Here is a 19,865-nt window from a genome sequence, read left to right as displayed (position 1 = left end):
TTATGACTATATTCTGACTGAAGCTGTCTGTGTGAGACAAATCATAGTCTTCTAAGAATTTCACAGTTGAACATTTATGATATGGACTTTATCTGTGCCTCTCAAATTTAACTTTGCAATATAGAGTGGTGTAGCAAATTGCAAACTCCACGTGACATATATTTCATTATTATCAATCTAACTACCCTGCAGATACTTGAGCATAACCTGTTTATGTTGTTGCACTCTTCAAAAGATAATGAAAAAATATGTGAATTTGAAATGTAGCAATTTTAAGAAGCCTTAAATGTTCAGTCAGCCAGCTGTAACTGTGGGTTTTAGAGTACTTGCCTGTGAGTGAGGTCACTTTCCTTGGCTTTAGAATTATTTTTTGAATGAAAACTATTGATAAAATATTACCTTGCAATTTTGCATGGGTTGATCATTCTAATATGTATAGTACATTGTTTATTCAACTATGCTCTGTAACCCAAATTCATCCATCATGTCTCTTCCTTTCTCCTGGAAGCCTGTCTGAAAAGGTGAAGAGAGGGCAGAAGTGTTTATCTAATGGTTGTCCTGCCACAGGATAACATCTGGCCAGGAAATGAATCTCCTTTTAGAATAAATAGAGAATGATATTTATTTTGTATTGGATGAAAAAATCAGCAATTTCTCAATATATTAAGAATTTGCAGTAAATGTTTTGTTTGTACTCTTGCCCACCAGGAAGTATGTTAATTCTAATTAATGTCACTTCCCTGAATTACATGATGATTCTGAAAAAGCTATATTTGCAATGTTGAATTTATATTCACCACCAGCATTAAGTTTGGATGTGAATTTTACTCATGTCTCTTAGTAAGCATTATTAAATTGAGATCAGGTTTGCCTAATCAGTTGTAGCAAATTTTTTTAGTTCAGGTTGGGCATCAGTCCCTCTTGAATGCAATCCTTGCTACTTAGGAGACTGAGATCTGAGGATCATAATTTGATGCCAGCCATAGGAAGAAGATCAATAAGACTCTTATTTCCAATTAGTCACCAGAAAGTTAGAAGTAGAGCTGTGGATCAAGTGTTAAAGTACTAGCCTTGTGTTATAAAAAGCACAGAGACAGCACCTACATCCTAAGTCCAAACCCCAGAATTGGCAAATACATTATAAAAATTTTTCTTCATTTATTTTTTTCCCTTCTGATGATAATGAGATGATCTTCCTGTTTTTTCCCTCCTTTTCCACTTATATCAGAGAAATGAAAATTATAAGAAAATTAACTTTCTTCTGTTTCTATGATTAAAATATCAGTGTATAACTAAAATTGAATCAGTCTTTGTTTCTTACGTAGCATAATTATATGTTTGTATTCGTTTAACTAATTTTTCTCAATATTCTTAAGATACCTGTTTTATCTGTATGTGAAGTAGAAAAATGTGAGTTAACTGTTTTCAGTCTTGTCTATTTAATGTTAAAACTCATTACTAGAAATGTTTAGCCACCCCAAAATATTCCAGAACTTCAAAAAATCTCATTCTCAAAAGCTGGATCAAAATAGGATTGCATTTACTCATATGCTTTTCTGCCATTTTAACCTCATCCTTGATAAGTCTCCCTTCAGTTCCCTTGCCATTTAGCTGATTCGTTTGTTGGGTTTGGGGGGGATTAGTTTCTTGAGTTCCCTGTAGATACTGGATATTAAGCTTTGTCTGATTATTATTAGTAAATATCTTTTCCTAGTTGGTTGGCTGTCTTTCTACTTTAGTAGCTATGCTTTTATCTGTGTATCTATGACATACAGCCTAATTTTAATTATGTTCTAAAATCTAAGTGTCAGTGATTGTATACAGAGATTCCCTTCCTGAATACTCATTTGAAAGATGATGTAAAAATCAATGTTAATAAATTCTTTAATAAAAAATAGGATTGACACTAGCAGCCTGGTTTTCTTTCATATGCTGTACATACAAGTAAATTTGAACCAGAATTCTTCATAACTCAAATTCAGAAATAATTGGCAAATATAAACTTTAAGTCAACTGTTTTTCCAGCCCAGGAGATATGATGAAGTAAATTTGAGAAATACAAAAAAATTAAAATAATAAGCAGCAAATTGCAAAGAGAAATGAGTACAAATAATAGATAAAATGGATATTCCAAAACTGTTATATAATGGATTATTTCAATATTTTGGTCATTCTTAGTTTGTGTACAGATGAATAGACATTAAAATGCAAATGTGATTTAAATAGCCAAGAGAAAAAAATCACGATGAAATTGGAACAACAGAAAACTAGAATATAACCTTATATTTTGACGATCACTTCAAAGATTTGGAATAGTTTTTTATCACTATAAATAAAAGATTTATCACTGTTGAAATGAAAATCCTCCTTGGAGAGATAGCAGTTTAAGAGCTGTCAGGCATTTAGCCCTTGAAGTGAATGACAGATCAGAAAGCTGACTCCTTTAAAAGTCCAATGAGGACAAGCCGGGGAATCTCAGCTTTAAAGAATGGCAATATGAAAGTTTTTCACAGGCAAAAATAATAAACCACCTAGAAATAAATTCCCTGCTTCAAAATCATGTTTATTGACTTTCAAACTTCATATTCTATACCTTTATGATAAGAAGAAAATAAAACTGAAAGTAGACATAAGTTTGAGAAATAGATTCACTTCTTTAAGGAAAATGAGTACCATCAGGCATAGTAGAATATATCTCTAATCTCAGCACTGGACAGTAATGACAGAGCCCAGAGTGGACTACATGATCAGATCCTGTCAGGAAGAGAGAGAGAAAAAGGAGGGGAGGAAGCAAGAAAGGGAAGAAGAGAGGGAGAAAGGGAGAGAGAGAAGGGAGGAAGAAAGAACAGTAAGTAGGAGGTGATGGAGATATTGGAAATTTGTTACATATTAACCTACCAACAATGTACTCCTGTTTTATTTTACATCCATCAACAGACATTTTCCAAAGATAAGTGTCATGATAAGATTGTAGCTTACACTAATCAAGACTATGAGTTAATGAGGAATATGAAATTCTCCCATTCTGAGGAGAGTGTCTTTTCAAGCTAGTATAATCTTCAAAAATTGTTACAGTATATTAGAGGTTAAATTACAGTGGCAGAGTATCATTAATAAATGTGATCAACTTAATGCTCATTTAACTGAAAAGAGTAACATGTAGAGATCATTTTTGAACATAATCCTTGGGCAATTGATTGAATCATCAGTGTGCAGGATCATCTATTAGAGAGGAAATAAATATATCTCATCCATAAAGTTTCTTGATTTTAATACTTAGAGATATGCTTTAAAACTATAAATTTTATGCTCAAGTATTCATTTCACGGTAATCATATTTCATTGGATTAAAATATTTCTTAATGAATTTTGTAATTTTCTTACAATATGCGTTTATCAATGAGGATTAGCATCCTCATTGACTGCCTGACACATGTGGCTCACTCAGAAGACTGAGATCTGAGTACTGTGATTCAGAGACATTTGAGGAAGAAAAGTACAGGAGATTCCATCTTCAATTAATTAGCAAAAAATCTGGAACAAGAAGTTGCCCAAGTAGTAAAACATCAACTGCATTCAAATGAATGGAGAGGAAACAGGTAGTCCTTAAACTGCTACACACACTGAATCATAAATAAGTATTTTCAACAATAATACCAAACTTGATTTAGTACTTTTACAACTTAGTACTTTGACAAATGTATATAATATATTGTATACTATATTATGTGATACATAGTACATTGTATAATAATGTAATAATATAATATATTGTATGATACATAATATATATCATATAATATATAAGAAATATATAATCACATATAATCCTATATTATATAATCAAATTATATATTATATATGTGATAGACTCTTGATTTCCCAAAAATACATCACCCAGACCAATTTGTGAAATGAAAACAGAACATTTCTAGAATGAAATCACTGACCTGAAATCCAAAGAAGCAGAGGAAAACAATTTCAGAAATAAATTTAAGCCCCTTTCAAAATAGTTTTTAAGGCTGAGTGCTGGTGGCTCCTTCCTGTAATCCTAACTACGCAGGAGGCTGAGGTCTGAGGATCATGTTTTAAAGGCAGCCTGGGCAGGAAACTGTGAGACTCTTATCTTCAACACATACTCAACAAATGCTAGAAGTGGCACTGTGGCTCAAGTGGTAGAATGCTCACTTTGAACAAAAGAAGCTCGGGACAGGGACCAGGCAAAGAGTTTAAGTCCATGGAGCAGCAAAGCAAAGTCAATAAATGAAACAGCAAAATAAAAATAATCTTTAAGGAGAAAAATCAAACTTTCAGATTCCTCATTAATTTCTTTAATCTATTCTGAGCTGATATTCTTGTAGAGGTATAGATCTTGTCTACGTTGATAGCCAGTGCTTGCAGCAGCATGTGTGAACTAGTGTTTTTCTTCTATGAATGTTTCTGGGAATGCTGTCAAGTCTCAGATGTCTGTGTAGGCTTATTTCTGAACCTGGAAGTGGTAAGTGGTTTGTTGCTGTGAAAAAATACCTAAGATAAACAACTCCTGGGAAGAATACTTTATTCTTGTTCACAGTTTGAGAGGTGTCAGGCCATGGTTGGCCTCTCCCATTGCTGTGGATCTACGTTAGGGCTCAAACGTCACGACAGGGCATATGTAGAGAAAATGACTCTCCTTATAATGTGAAGAGAGGGAAAAGAACGGGCCTGGGACAAGACATATCTTTCCATTGCTTATTCATTGTTCAAAAAAACTAGGTTAGGGGCTGGGAGCTTGGCCTAGTGGTAGAGTGCTTTCCTATCATGCATGAAGATTCAACATACTACATACATAGAAAAAAAGCCAGAAGTGGTGCTAAGGCTCAAGTGGTAGATCTCTAGCCTTGAGAAAGTGCAAGGATAGTGCTCAGGCCTTGAGCTCAAACTCAGGACTGGCAAAACTTATACTAGTATTACTGTAGAGAGAGAACTATGAATGGTGGAGTCTATCAACTACCCTGAGTTAGCACCATAATTCATCAAAGACTGAAGATTCCCCTCTAAGATCAAGAGAATCAAAGCATGTCTTGTCTCATTACGTGTATTGAACATACAATACATTATCTCATATATTCTAGATCATATTTTCTGGAAAATAAGCAAGGTAAACAAGGCTTCCAAATGAGAAGGAAGAAATTAAACTGTCTCTATTAATAGATATCATCATTTTTTCCAGAAAAATTCCTAAAGAATTCATTAAAAAACTATTGAATTCAAAATGTTGGCAAAATACAAGATCAACATACAAAAATAAGTTTTATTTTATACACTTTTGATGAAAATCTGGAGTGTTTATGAATGATTTTTGATCAAAGTTCATGTGAATTTTTATTTTTAAAATCTTTTGTATTATCTTTACATTGCTGCACAAATGGATTGCCATTCACCAAAGGAGTTTATGAATATAGTGCATTTCGATATATTTCACCCATTTCAGTGTTCTTAAGCACCCCTCTCAAACTACTTCTTTGCCTTGCTTACCTTAATTTTAGGTTATTTATTGAATATTTTAGTATTTAACAAAACAGTTTACATGTACAATGCACCCTTTCAACACCTCCCCCCTTTCCCTTTATTTCACTATTCTGTGGTATATACAACAAAAATCTTGCCTGCATTTTCTGCCTTCCCCTTTCATTCTTCTACCCCTCACCTCTTGGGTCTACTCTCTCCTCTTGCAAGTACCCATTTCCTGGTATCTATTTTGTGCCTTTGGCTTATTTTTTTTTAAATGACTCTACATTTTGTCCTCTCCATAGTCTATTACACTTCAATTAGTTCATTTGTAACCGCTTGCTAACCACCCAATGTATTTACTTGTGGATTTATAGGTACTTTCTTGCTACTACTATAGAGAGAAACCATGAAAATTATGTTTTTCTGAATCTGGTTTACTTCCTAGAGCTATGCTATGACCTAGCACAATTCCACTTTGGAAATTTATCCAATAGAGCACAAACAAGACCACATAAAGCTACCAGCATAACTATGTTCTTTGAAGCATCATTTATCATAGCCAGATATGAAATCAGTCCAGATATCTCTCATTTGGATGAATGGATCAAGAAAATGTGATATATACACGTGTATATGATATTCTGAGAGATATAAGATATATATGATATATATACATATATATGAATATGTGAATTTTACTCATTCATCAGAAGAATAATATTGTACCATTCATAAGGAAATGGAAGGACTTGGAAAAATTATATTAAGCAATGTAAGCCAGAACCTGTGAACCAACATTTCTACTTATCAGATATTCCAAAGACAGTGCATACATCCATAAAAAATTGTACTTTGTTGGGTATGGTGGATCATATCTATAAACCAAAGTACTTAAGAAGATGAGGTCATGAATTTCCTAGTTCATTGCCTGCCCAGAACAACAATAGCAAAAAATCCATGAGCGTCTATCTGAACCAATTACATGGGAAGTATAAATTTGAAGGTTGGAGTTCAGGCTGGCATTAGTTCTGGCAATAACTGAAAGACTGTCCTAAAAGCTGTCGTAAGCCTGTCCCTAAGGCTGGGGGCATGGCTTAAGAGGCAGACTGCCTACATAGCAAGCAAAAAGCAGTCAGTTCAACCCTAAACATTAACAAAACAAAACATTCACATGCATGTTAGTAAAATACTAGTCCTCTAGAAAAAGTCACCCAAGGAACTAGCAAACAATGAGTGAATTACCGAGTTAGAACCATAAGATCCAGTCATAAAAATAAACTAAATGTGCATTCTAAGTATTGCCATGACATTAGCCTTGAAAGTACTATGCATTAGCAAAAAAGTCTATAAAATCCTACATAATTTCATTATATTCATATAAATATCCATAGGAGAAAATCTATAAAAATAAAAAGTACATAATAGTTACTTAAGTCTTTGAGGAGTGAAGGGAAAGCCTCATAAATAAAAACATACATTTTTTTGTGTTAAGAAATTCATCCTATGAGTCTAAATGAAAGGATCTCTAGGATATAGAATCAAGAGCTTTATCTTGTGTGATTGTTCTTACTGTACTGTTATTTCTCTTTTTTTGTCCTTTGGTTAATCTCATACTGTTACTGTATCTGACTTTGTTACCTGCATATTGTATATACATTTATTTGGGTTTTTTTTGAAATAGGAAACAGAAGGGGGGAAAACAAGATGATTGAAAGGGGAGAGGAGAGGGAAATGGGGACAAAAGCATGAGAAGTAGTATCAATGTGTAAGAAGTAATTCACCTACTACCTCGTGAATGTAGCTGTAACCCAGGTAAGGTCTACCCTACCTAGACAATAAAAAATAAAATCAAAAAAGAAATTCATCCTAAAATTGTGCAGATAGTTATGTTTCTGAACCTACACTGAGATATTAATTTGCTGCTTTTAATTAGCAAAAATATTGGGCTACATAGTACATTAGTTCCACATTAATGAAGTTTCTTTTAATAAAAGATAAAGCATTCTCTATTCCCTCTATCCTATGAGTCAATAAAATAAACACTTATGTCTGAAATTGCATATCTGTCACAAGTGATAAGTGTTTTCTGCCTTTGAAGTGAGATTCAATATCTAAATGCCAGGAACACAGTTTTCTATTAAATATTTCACTAAGAATATCCATGGAAATTATTGTGTTTTACTATTTTCTGTAAAATTATTATTTTACTATTTTCTGGAAAAGTAGAGAATTTAGATATTAATCACATATTTAAAATATTTTGTTATTATCTCTCAAATTTAATCGCCTATGATAAATTTCACCCATATCCCACAGTGGTAGAATTTGCTGTTATTCCTTATTCCACTCGATTGCCTCAAATTCCAGTCACTCTTCAAGACACTATTGTGCCATCAATTTTTTTCTTGCCAAAGTAACTGATTTCCAACTTTCCAAAATCCAATAATTGTACAATTTATCTTGTGAAAATTTCCAGAGTCACTGGACACTTTGGACCTACTCTCATTTTTACAGTGCTCTTGTCTGTTTCAAGGAATAAAATCTTGCTTTCTCTCACTATGTCTTTTCAGTTCACTTTGCAACATAGTTCCTCTCTAATTGAGGCTCAAATCACGACATGTTACCCTTTCTTATTATTTATTACACTCTCTTTGATGATGTAATTCAGAAAAGCTTATTAATTTTCTCTGTAAACTGCACTCCTAAAATAGATCTTGAATGCCAGCATTTCTAATCTCAGCTACCTCCACTATCATGTCCTAATGGGTATCCTAGAATGACCTCACAAGTGTACCTCACACATTCATTCTTCCTATTCTGCAATGGATGCAACACAGTGAACAATTTGAAACTTGAGAACTAAAGTAGATGACTACAACATTAACCAAGAAAAGTACATCTTATAAAATATCAGCATTGGGCCAGGAATTTGGCCTAGAGGTAGAGTGCTTGCCTCACATGCAGCAAAACCCAGGTTCGATTCCTTGGTACCACATACATAGAAAAAAGCTGGAAGTGGTGCTGTGGCTCAAGTGGCAGAGTTCTAGCCTTGAGAAAGCCCAAGGACAGTGTTCAGGCGCTAAGTTCAGTCTCCATGACTGGCAAATAAATAAATAAATAAATAAATAAATAAATAAATAAAATATCAGGATCAACTTTGTTTTGTGATCCCTGCTGTCTCTGATCTCCTACATAGTGAGTATATTTCTTCTTTGATTTATGATATACATAGCCACATCATAATTACAAATTCCTTTGTTCCTTAGTAAGTACATAAAATAATTGACAAATTCTGAATCATATTAACCCCATAAAATGCTAATGTGTATAAAAGATTGTTATAAAATAGGTAACCAAATAAACATATGAATAAATGAGTACATTTATAGTGGTGACCCCCCTACACATTCAAACATGCTTCCATATATAAATGGGCAGCCTGGACTACTTTCACAGACCTGTCAGAGGCAAATAAATTATTAGTTATCATTGCTTTATCGAACCTAGCTGACATGGTGAGATTAGAACAGAAGCAAAGAAAAATATCCTGAGTGACTAAATCCAGTCATTGAAAATTGAATATGCTGGGGGAAGGAAGATGGCGCCGAGACAATAGGGACGCTGCCTAGCTCTCTCTGACAAAAAGAGAGAACCAGGGAGTCCCACGAGCCAACTACCTAAAGAAATCCACAACAACAAACTCAAAAGCAACGGAGAAGGACTCAAACTGGAAAAGAAATCCAGATAAAGCTCACATCCAACTTTCTCAAAGAATTCGGAATGCGAGGACCCCTCCCCCACCTCTCGCCACCGGATGCAAGCCGCGAAAGCCCCGCAAAAAGCGGCAGCCAGCACCGGCTCAAGCCGCGAAAAGCGGCGGCAGTGGAAGGCGCCAGGCTGGGAGCCCAACGACTGCAGAAACCAGCACAGAACCGGGCCAGAGAATGGCTGAAGCAGCGGAGCACCGACGCGGAACCAGAACAGCAAGCAGCGGAACCCAGACGCAGAACACAGGCGGCGAGAGGAGTGAAAGACTCCCCACCACCGTGGAGCACCCGCAGACGGACGCAGAGGCGTGAGTAATACAGCGTGTCCCCAAACACATCGGGAAAGCGGAAAACAAACTTTACTTACACTGAAACCATACATAGATTGAAATACAGTGATTGTCAGTGACTTTAACACACCACTCTCACCTACGGACAGATCAACAAGGCAAAAACTCAACAGAGAAACCTTAGAACTGAACAACTATATAGACCAACTAGATCTAACAGACATCTGCAGAATATTCCACCCAGCAACAACACAATATACGTTTTTCTCAGCAGCACATGGGACATTTTTCAAAATAGATCAAATCTTAGGCCATAAAACAAACCTGGACAGATTCAGAAACACTGAAATTATTCCATGCACACTCTCAGACCACAAAGGCATCAAACTGGAACTGAACATACATCTCCACCAACGAAAACCCTGTAACTCATGGAGACTGAACAACACATTGTTGAATCACCAATGGGTCATCGAAGAGATCAGAACAGAAATCCAACAATTTATGAAATTTAACAGTAAGGAGCACACAAAATGTCAACTCCTTTGGGACACAGCAAGGGCAGTACTCAGAGGAAAATTTATAGCGCTGAGTGCCTACAACAACAAGTTGGAAAAATTGCAAACCAACAAGTTAATGTCTCACCTTAAGCTCCTGGAAAAAGAGCAACAAACCAACTCTAATCCCAGTAGAAGAAAGCAAATTATTAAAATCAAAGCAGAATTAAATGATTTGGAATCCAAAGAAACTATAGAAAGAATCAACAAAACAAGGAGTTGGTTCTTTGAAAGAATTAACAAAATTGACAAGCCCTTAGCAAATTTTACCAAAAAAAGAAGAGAGCATATCGAAATAAACAAAATCGCAGATGAAAATGGTAATATCACGACAGATATTACCAAGATCCAGAATATCATGAGGGAAGACTTCTCAAACCTTTATGCCAACAAATTTGAGAATCTAGATGAAATGGATGAATTCCTAGCCAATATTAACATACCCACACTGAACCTAGAAGAACTAAGCCAACTCAACAGGCCTATCTCAAGCTCTGAAATAGAAATGGCAATTAGGGAACTTCTACCTAAGAAAAGCCCAGGGCCAGATGGATTCACAGCTGAATTCTATAAGGTCTTAAAAGCAGAGCTCACACCAATACTCCTCAAGCTCTTCAACGAAATTGAAAATGAAGGTTCCTTACCAAACTCATTCTATGAAGCCAGTATAACCCTCATCCCCAAACCAGACAGAGATTCATCAAAGAAAGAGAACTATAGACCTATATCTTTGATGAACATCGATGCAAAACTTCTCAACAAAATACTGGCCACCCGTCTACAACAACTCATCAAAAAATTATACACTATGATCAAACTGGATTCATCACGGGGAGGCAAAGCTGGTTCAACATACGCAAATCAATTAATATAATTCAACACATCAACAGGACCAGGGACAAAAATCACATGATTGTCTCAATAGACGCGGAAAAGGCATTTGACAAGATCCAACACCCCTTTATGTTAAAAGCTCAGGAGAAACTAGGAATCCATGGAACATTCCTCAATGTAATAAAGGCTGAGTATGAGAAACCTACTGCTAGTATTACACTTAATGCTGAAAATCTAAAGCCATTCCCTCTAAAATCAGGAACGAGACAAGGATGCCCACTCTCTCCACTCCTCTTTAACATAGTGCTAGAATTCCTAGCCAGTGCAATAAGGCAAGAAACAAGCATAAAGGGGATCCAAGTAGGGAAAGAGGAAATAAAACTATCCCTCTTTGCAGATGACATGATTCTGTATTTAAAGAATCCTATAGACTCTACTCCCGAGCTCCTTGAGCTGATTCAAAGCTTTGGAAGAGTAGCAGGCTATAAAATCAACCCTCAAAAATCAACTGCCTTCCTTTATGCCAACAGTGAGAGGAACGAGGCAATAATCAGGAAAGAAACTCCTTTCACAATAGCCTCAAAGAAAATAAAGTACCTAGGAATTAGCTTAACTAAGAATGTAAAGGACCTTTTTGACGAAAACTTTAAAACCCTAAAAAAGGAAATTAAAGCAGAACTAAGGAAATGGAAAAACCTCCCATGCTCCTGGATTGGAAGAATCAACATTGTGAAAATGACAATCTTGCCAAGAGCTATCTACAAATTCAATGCAATACTCATCAACATCCCAATGTCATTCTTTACAGAAATAGAAGAGGCAGACCAAAATTTCATATGGAATAATAAAAGACCCCGTATAGCAAAAACACTTCTTAGCAGAAAGAACAGTGCAGGAGGAATTTCAATTCCAAACTTTAGACTCTATTACAGAGCTATAATTCTCAAAACAGCTTGGTACTGGCACAGGAACAGGCCTGAAGACCAATGGAATAGAACTGAGGACCCAGATATTAAACCACAGACCTATGGCCACCTAATCTTTGACAAGGGAGCAAAAAAATAGAATGGAAGAAAGACAGCCTCTTCAACAAGTTGTGCTGGCAGAACTGGTTAAGCACTTGCAGAAAACTAAAGCTGGATCCTTCTTTGTCACCTTGCACTAGAATTAACTCCAAATGGATCAAAGACCTGGAGGTAAAAGCTGACACACTGAAAACTTTACAGGAAGGAATAGGAGATACACTAGGCCTCCTTGGCACAGGTCAAAACTTTCTTAATAAGGACCAAGAATCACAACAAATCAGAGAAAGGCTGGATAAGTGGGACTGCATTAAACTGCAGAGCTTTTGTATGGCAAAGGACATAGCTAGTAAACTAATCAGGAAGCCTGCAGAGTGGGAGAAGATCTTCACCAACCAAACAACGGACAAAGGCCTCATATCTAAAATATATCAACAACTCAAAAAATTGAATCACTCCAAAACTAACCTCCAAAGTAACAACCATCCCATTAAAAAATGGGCCAAAGACTTAAAGAGAGTCTTCTCTGAAGAAGATACAAAAATGGCCTATAGACACATGAAGAAATGCTCAACATCTCTGGCCATAAAAGAAATGCAAATCAAAACAACTCTAAGATTCCACCTCACTCCAGCTAGAATGGCCAGGATCAGGAAAACGAATGACAACAGATGCTGGAGGGGATGTGGCCAGGAGGGATCACTACTACACTGTTGGTGCGAGTGCAAACTCGTTCAACCACTATGGAAAGCAGTGTGGCAGTGCCTCAAAAGGCTAAACATAGAGCTTCCCTATGACCCAGCAATTCCACTACTTGGCATTTACCCAACCATCCAGAAACAAGGACATACTAAATCCACTAGCACAACAATGTTCATTGCAGCACTATTCACCATAGCAAAGATATGGAACCAACCTAGATGTCCCTCAGTTGATGAGTGGATCAACAAGTTGTGGTATTTGTACACAATGGAATTCTATACTGGTGTCAGAAAGAATGACATCACCCCATTTGTTAGGAAATGGAAAGACTTAGAAAAGATCATATTAAGTGAAGTAAGCCAGACTCAAAGGGACATAGGCTCAATGGTTTCCCTCATTTGTCATAATCAGTAGAAACCTTGGGCTCTACTAGCAGAGATCTGCAATAGAGCAAAATCTTGATACATAAGGCCATATAATGTGAAGCTAATTGAAAGGACCTCCAGGATATTGAAACAAAAGCCATATAATGAATGATTATTGTCCTTAATGTACTATGTTGTCTCTCATCTCCTTTGCTGTCCCTTGGTTATCTCATATTGGTATAGTATCTCACTTTGTTATCTGATATATTGAATTTATTTGTATTTGGATATTTGAAATTTGATAGGGAATGAGGGAAAACCAAGACGGCTGGGGGTGTGGGGGGGGAGGGAAATGGGTTCAAGACATGTGAAAGGGTATCAATGTATGTGAATTAATGCACCTTCTATCTGGCAAATATCATGTAACCCTTTTACTAATTACAATAAAAAAAGACTGTAAAAAAAGAAAATTGAATATGCTGACATTAAGACAATTATTATGTAAATTGGTACTTGGAAATGACTTATACAGATATGCTCTATAATATACTTGTCACTAGCCAGATGTCAGGCTGACATTTTATTCTGCAGCTATTGAGAACAGGCCACAGAGAACTGTGGTTGAACCAAAGTGGTTTTCAAGAAATATGGCAATGACAAAATGTTAAAGGAAAATCAGAAGTGTCCCTGACATTCCAAATGTGCCTAGTTCCTTTGTAAACGAGAACAGAATGGTTTTCTGACTGTCCTGGTTTGTTCTTAAACATTCTTCAAAGGGGTGGAAAACCACCTTGATTCTGATGGGAAGAGGTGGAACCAGGTGGAAGGAAGTTGAGTCGTCTGGGGCATGTCCTTGTCCAGAATAATGAAACAATTTCCCCTTTACTTTTTTTCTTCTGGTTTCTACCATGGTTTCAGTCATATACCAATTCATATACTCACACCATGAGGTGGTTCATATTGATTTTAGGAAAGTCCTTATTTGAATAATAATACAGTAAAAAGTATAAGTGCAGCAATTTTCACCACAGTCCCATAAATTTAGTGTAATTATTGTCTTAAATAATTCTGTTTTTCTTAGCTGGGCAAAGTTGGCACATACCTGTAACCATAAATATATAGATGGTGATTGACCTGCCCAGTGACTGCTTACACCACCAGGGAGTAAACCTGCAGATGGGACATGCTAAGAAGGTGTTCCACAACAGAACAATTCAGCTTTTCAACAGTTTCATTTTGATACTTTGTCTTCCTATTTAACTTACTTCCTTTCCCAACCTGACAAGAATTGAACCTAAACTACAAAGGTGCAGATTCTTAATCAAGCCCTGACAGGCTTCAATATTTGCTGTAAGGAAGGGAGACAGTCATCTGAACCACACATTTCTTGAATCAAATCCGTTGGTGGTTAAGTTCCATGTTCCTTCTATCAGCCCAAGCTTCTAGCACAATTGAGTAGACTTCAATCACATTAAATAGCTTTAAAAAGAGACCGGTTTTCCTTAGAGTACAATGTCAGATCCACACTCATAATTATTTTTTTTACCAGAACTATTACCATTTCCAACTTTCTTCTAATATCTTTGTCTCTCCTGCTGCTGGAAGTATATATACACATGATTTTGTCTTCTTCAAGACAAAATTTGAAACTGTTCGCTGTTGCTTAGAATCACTTGCAAGACCCCGCATGATTCGTTTTCAACATAGGACTTCCCTAATTCTTTCAGACAAACTTAGTCATACTTCCTCCAGGCTCTCATGGTCTGAGCATCATCTATTATGTCATTTGTCTCATTTGACTCTAAACATTTCATGTATCTGTCCATTGGTCTGTGAGCCCTGAAGGGAAGAGACTATAATTTATTCGTCTTTATACCCTAAGTGTCTCTGACTTGCCCTTATGCTGATCCTGTCTCCCCTCTTACTTACTTTCAGAGTGGAAGGGGATTTGACAGGTAAAAGAAAAGCAAGTAAACCAACACTAAAAATAACCATGGAAGCAAATTTTTATCAAACACTTGCTATAATCAGATCTAATAGACTGAGTAATTACTGGATTTAATTTTACGAAACATCTGATGAAGTTTATTATTTTACTCTTAATATAAGGAAAGTAGTTGTATATACATTTTATTTGAAAATTTCACCTGTCACTTATTTTGTACTATTTTATTGAAAATTTCTTTTTTGCCCATATATTTTTATTGTGATTAAAAAAGGGTTACATTATATTCACCAGATAGAAGGTGTATTACTTCACATACATTGATACCCTTTCTCATGTCTTAGTCTCCATTTCCCACCCCAACCCTGCCCTTCATCTTGTTTTCTCCCCTTCCCTATCTGATTTCAAATAACCAAATACGCATATATCCAATATATCAGATAACAAGGTGAAATACTGTGACAATATGAGATAACTAATGGACATCCAAAGAGATGAGATATAACATAGTACATTAAGGACAACAATCACTCATTATATGGTCTTTGTTTCTATATCCTGGAGGTCCTTTCAATAAAGTTAAGAATTAGACTTAGCTTATAGCTTCCTCCTTGGATCTGGGCATATTTTAACCACCAGGTAAACAACTGGAATTTGAATAAATGAAGGAATTGGTAGAAGGGATTATTTCACATTTTGTGTGCGTGTGGAGGTAGGCAACAATTATTTACTCAAGTAAGTAGACATTAATGAAAATAGTCTATTTTTTAATGACTGGAAATTTACATGGGTATAAACTTACTTTGAATATCATGAGTTTGTTAATACTTTATAGAATAGTACTTCTGTTTATTGATGTGCATTTCATATGTACCCAATGTTGCCTTAATGCTTTAAAGATATTTTTTTCTTAAAATTACTAGTAGCAGTTCCAAAACATCGTAAGTTACAATGGCTGCTGCCAGAGGTATAATTATCTTTAATATTGATATGAAAGACCCAATTATCTTGGGCCTTTAGCTTTGTTCGGAAGAATGGATAGTGTACATAATTGTGACCAGGTGTGCTGAATTACATTTTTTTCTCTTTACTAGATCTGTGCATTTTTTGTGATAGCATCTGTCTCAGAACTTTCCTTTGGAAATTACCAACAGATCTACCTCTTATATTCTTGTATCATGTCTACCTCCTATATTCTTGAATCATGTCCATTATCCCCAAATAGCTTTCATATTTCTATATCAATTCAATGCCTATATAATGGTTTCATTGTGACAGCTTTCTTAAATATTTCCATTGCCTTTGAAAACATCAAAATGTACTTGTTTATTAAATACTGATTGTTGAATATAATACAACTTTATCCTAAATAATTGGCACACAGATAGAATAACACTTTCTTTCAGATTGCTTCCAAATGAAAAAATTCAACATGAAATTAGTAATTCAATAATGTAATGTCTTAGTTTGAGTGTTAAAGAAATCTTACTATGTGGCTACATAGAGTAAATATTCATTTAGGATTAAATTATTTCATTGAAGGGTTCTGGATATTTTTTCCCTGCAGAGCCATAAATATTGTCCAACTAATGAAATACTCCAAAATGAAAAGCTGACTAACTAAGCATAATTATCATAGAAGCCAAAATTTCAAAACTCTTCAGGAAATCCATATAAATGTTAACCATATTATTCATCCTTAATCATATCATTTATCCTATTTTCTTTTAGACAACTATAAAAAATGTGCAAGAACAAGAGCACATTTCAACATCTTGATGTATTTGACGTCCCCAGATGCAGACAGAATTAGTTTATTTTATTAACAGTATCTATGAAAGTATGTAATTAAAGAATCCATGAACGAAGACAGTAACTATGAGAATATCCAAGCTATAACTATTGGACATAGTCATGTTCTCACTGCTGTCCAATAAAGGAATAAACATGCATAGTAATTGTACATTAAACATGGCTTTTTTTTTCTTCCTTCGCCATCTCTAGCTGTAAGCACAAGATGTACCTGGAAAGGCTGCCAAACACCAGCATCATTATCCCATTTCATAATGAAGGCTGGACTTCACTCCTGAGGACCATACACAGTATAATTAACCGAACCCCGGAGAGTCTGATAGCAGAAATCATTCTAGTAGATGACTTCAGTGATAGAGGTAAGATGCCATTAACATTTTGTCTGGTGGTTATCGCCTGCATAATAATTAAGGACTTAAAAAAAAGTTGAGAGTTTCTTTTTTATTCCAGCTGACAGCTGATTATCAAGTTTTATCTATGTTGTGACAGAAATGTTGGCCAATTGTAAAAGAAACTAATGAGATGCTACTGACATTATTTGGGAAACTGTCAGAAATTCACATTACCTTTCTGTTGTGAATGACACCAGTGTTGGCAAAATGCCTCAGCTTCTACATTCTACTTTAAGGCAAGAATTACCAAATATATTAGGTATATATATATATATATATATATATATATATATATATGAATGGTGGAATATTTATGTGGAAATTTAAAATCTATTCTTGTTCTGAAAAGTATGTCTACACTTTTTTAAAATCAGTGTAATACATTCTGCAGGCTGTACTTGTCTTACCTTGCAATCCAGTTTTGTAAAGGACATGATATATATTTTTCACTTGACAAACCTTGCTGGTTTATCTTATCAGATGAAATATTATGACATATAAGTCTTGTACATGTTTGTATTAGACACTTTGGTATAAAATTTGTAATAAAGCCCAATTTAATTTCTCTAAATCAAGGAAAACTTATAGAATAGTTCCTGAGAATGGGACTTCTTTGTAAGAAAAATTTGATCTAAAAAGAACCAGTACTGCAGAGATAGAATACCTGATACACAATTCTCCTTGTTATGAAGGACTAATGAGGTAGAAGCTATCCTAATGATATTCATCTCATTGTGACTAGAATTTTCAGTTTGCTCTTCACGCTCCATCTGTCAGGAAGAATCACGGTAGTGTAATTTGTTTACGTATTAATCTCATGTCTCAAAAGTGAGTACATCTTGAGATCATATGGGTTAATTAAAGGTCTGGAAATTTTATGTGCAGCAAAACATCTCTTTGATGTTTTGGTTTTGAATAAACATACATTAATAATATCAACAGACTTCTTTGGGACAATCCACAGATGTTCATGATATACCTTCAACAAGTTCACCCCTCCATCTTATTCTCTTATCTCCTGCCTCCTCTGTATTTTTCAAACTGTTTGGTATAATTTTGCTGACTATTTGTATATGTTTGCGTGTGCACATACATACGTATGTAATGTATTTTGATCTGCTTTATCCTCCATAATCATTCTTTTACCTTTTTCCCCTTCCATACTACCCCCCAGTCTTTATGTCTTATTATTATTGTTACTATCATCCGTTAGGCCTAGATTCCACGATGAAGTGAAAATATTCTCTAGATAATTTTTCAAGCTTAGTTTAACACATAAATCTTCTGTTTTCATTCAGATAATTTTGTTTTCTTTATTACTGGATAATATTCTATGGTGTATAAGTCACACATTTTCCTTATCTACTCATTGGTTGTTGGGTTTGTTGGCTAATTCTATAACTTGGTTAATATGACAGAATATGTATCTAGTATATTGATTTGTTCTCCTTTGGATATACACCCAAGAGTGCTATGGCAGGATTATAACTAGGTCTAGTAGCTATATGTGGAATCTCCACAATGGTTATACTAGCTTACAGTTCCACCAGCCCTGATAAGGTTTTCCCCCTTCCTCCTGAATTTGATTAGAATTCAATGTTTCATTAATGCTTTCCTTTCTGACTGGGATAAGATGGAATTTCTGTGTAGTTTTGATTTGAATTTCCTTGATGAGTAAAGGTTTTGAATATTTCTTCCTATGTTTATTAGCCATCTGTTCCTCTTCTGAGAACTGTCTTAATGAAATATCTGAAACTTTGAAATGACTAGAGAAAAACTAAGGGAAAACAACATCTCTGAAAATTATAGCTTAGGTGACATCATTTTTTCCCTAGTACACTAAAAAAAATGTGTAAAAGTGAACAGGCTATGAAAGTTCATTAAAGTACTTATTTAAGAATTACCCTCACATGAATAGATTATGGAATTTATATAACCAATCTGAGGTCCTTTGATCTTATTCTTTTGGGACATCAACTACAAAAATGGTCATTTTTGCTTGATTTCAGAGGCTTTTGATGTGTGTTGCCAAGACAGGTATATGTGTTTTACTCCCTAAGAATAAGAGACAGTATCTAAAAGTGAACTTCTTAGAGTTTTAAGAAATCAATTTAGGACCGGAAGGTGGCCCAAGTAGTGATGTGCCTGTCTATAGCAACTGTAAAGTCTGAGTTGATACTCAATTCAGTCTAAAAAGCAAAAATGCCAATTTAAATGAATGTTTAATTTTTATTTGCTTGTAAACAATACCACATATATCAAAGCAATGGTTATTTCTTCAGCTAAAAACAGGCACCTAATCTGTTTATAAATGTAGCCATTGTTTTAAAAATATTAAAAAGAAAGTATAGCTCAGGGACTGTACATAGATCACCAAGGGGAGAGTCTTTTTGGTTGACTGCTTCCAGTAGAAATAAAGTAGCGTATCTTTGGATAATTTTCTACATAATTAAATTTGCCTTGGTAAGCTAATTTTAATGGCAGAATTTTCACCCAGGAGTAATATAATGAGAAACATTTGGTAGCAAAAAAAAAAAAACCTGTTGTTTAAATGTTATTTGCTGAAAATGACTCAAGGGCATTTTCCTATAAAGGAGGGGGGAAATAATGGCACCATCTTTCTTTCTTAGCTTAAACTCATTGCCATCTTTAATATGATAGCATTTTAAATAAAGTCTTGTAATAT

At 35.0% G+C, this 19,865-nt stretch overlaps 1 protein-coding gene across 1 annotated transcript in view; it reads left to right on the top strand.

Annotated features, from left to right (window-relative positions):
• Galntl6 (polypeptide N-acetylgalactosaminyltransferase like 6) overlaps positions 1–19,865 on the top strand; it is a 780,159-nt gene that overhangs the window by 329,001 nt on the left and 431,293 nt on the right. The window contains exon 5 of the mRNA XM_090354193.1: positions 16,980–17,146. Within this exon, the coding sequence (XP_090210319.1) occupies positions 16,980–17,146 (167 nt within the window). The remainder of the gene's footprint in view (positions 1–16,979; positions 17,147–19,865) is intronic.

This window comes from Megascapheus bottae, chromosome 20 (assembly GCF_031878675.1).
Source record: "Megascapheus bottae isolate mThoBot1 chromosome 20, mThoBot2.hap1, whole genome shotgun sequence".
NCBI classification, from domain to species: domain Eukaryota; kingdom Metazoa; phylum Chordata; class Mammalia; order Rodentia; family Geomyidae; genus Megascapheus; species Megascapheus bottae.
This window is presented reverse-complemented; position numbering and strand designations above follow the sequence as displayed.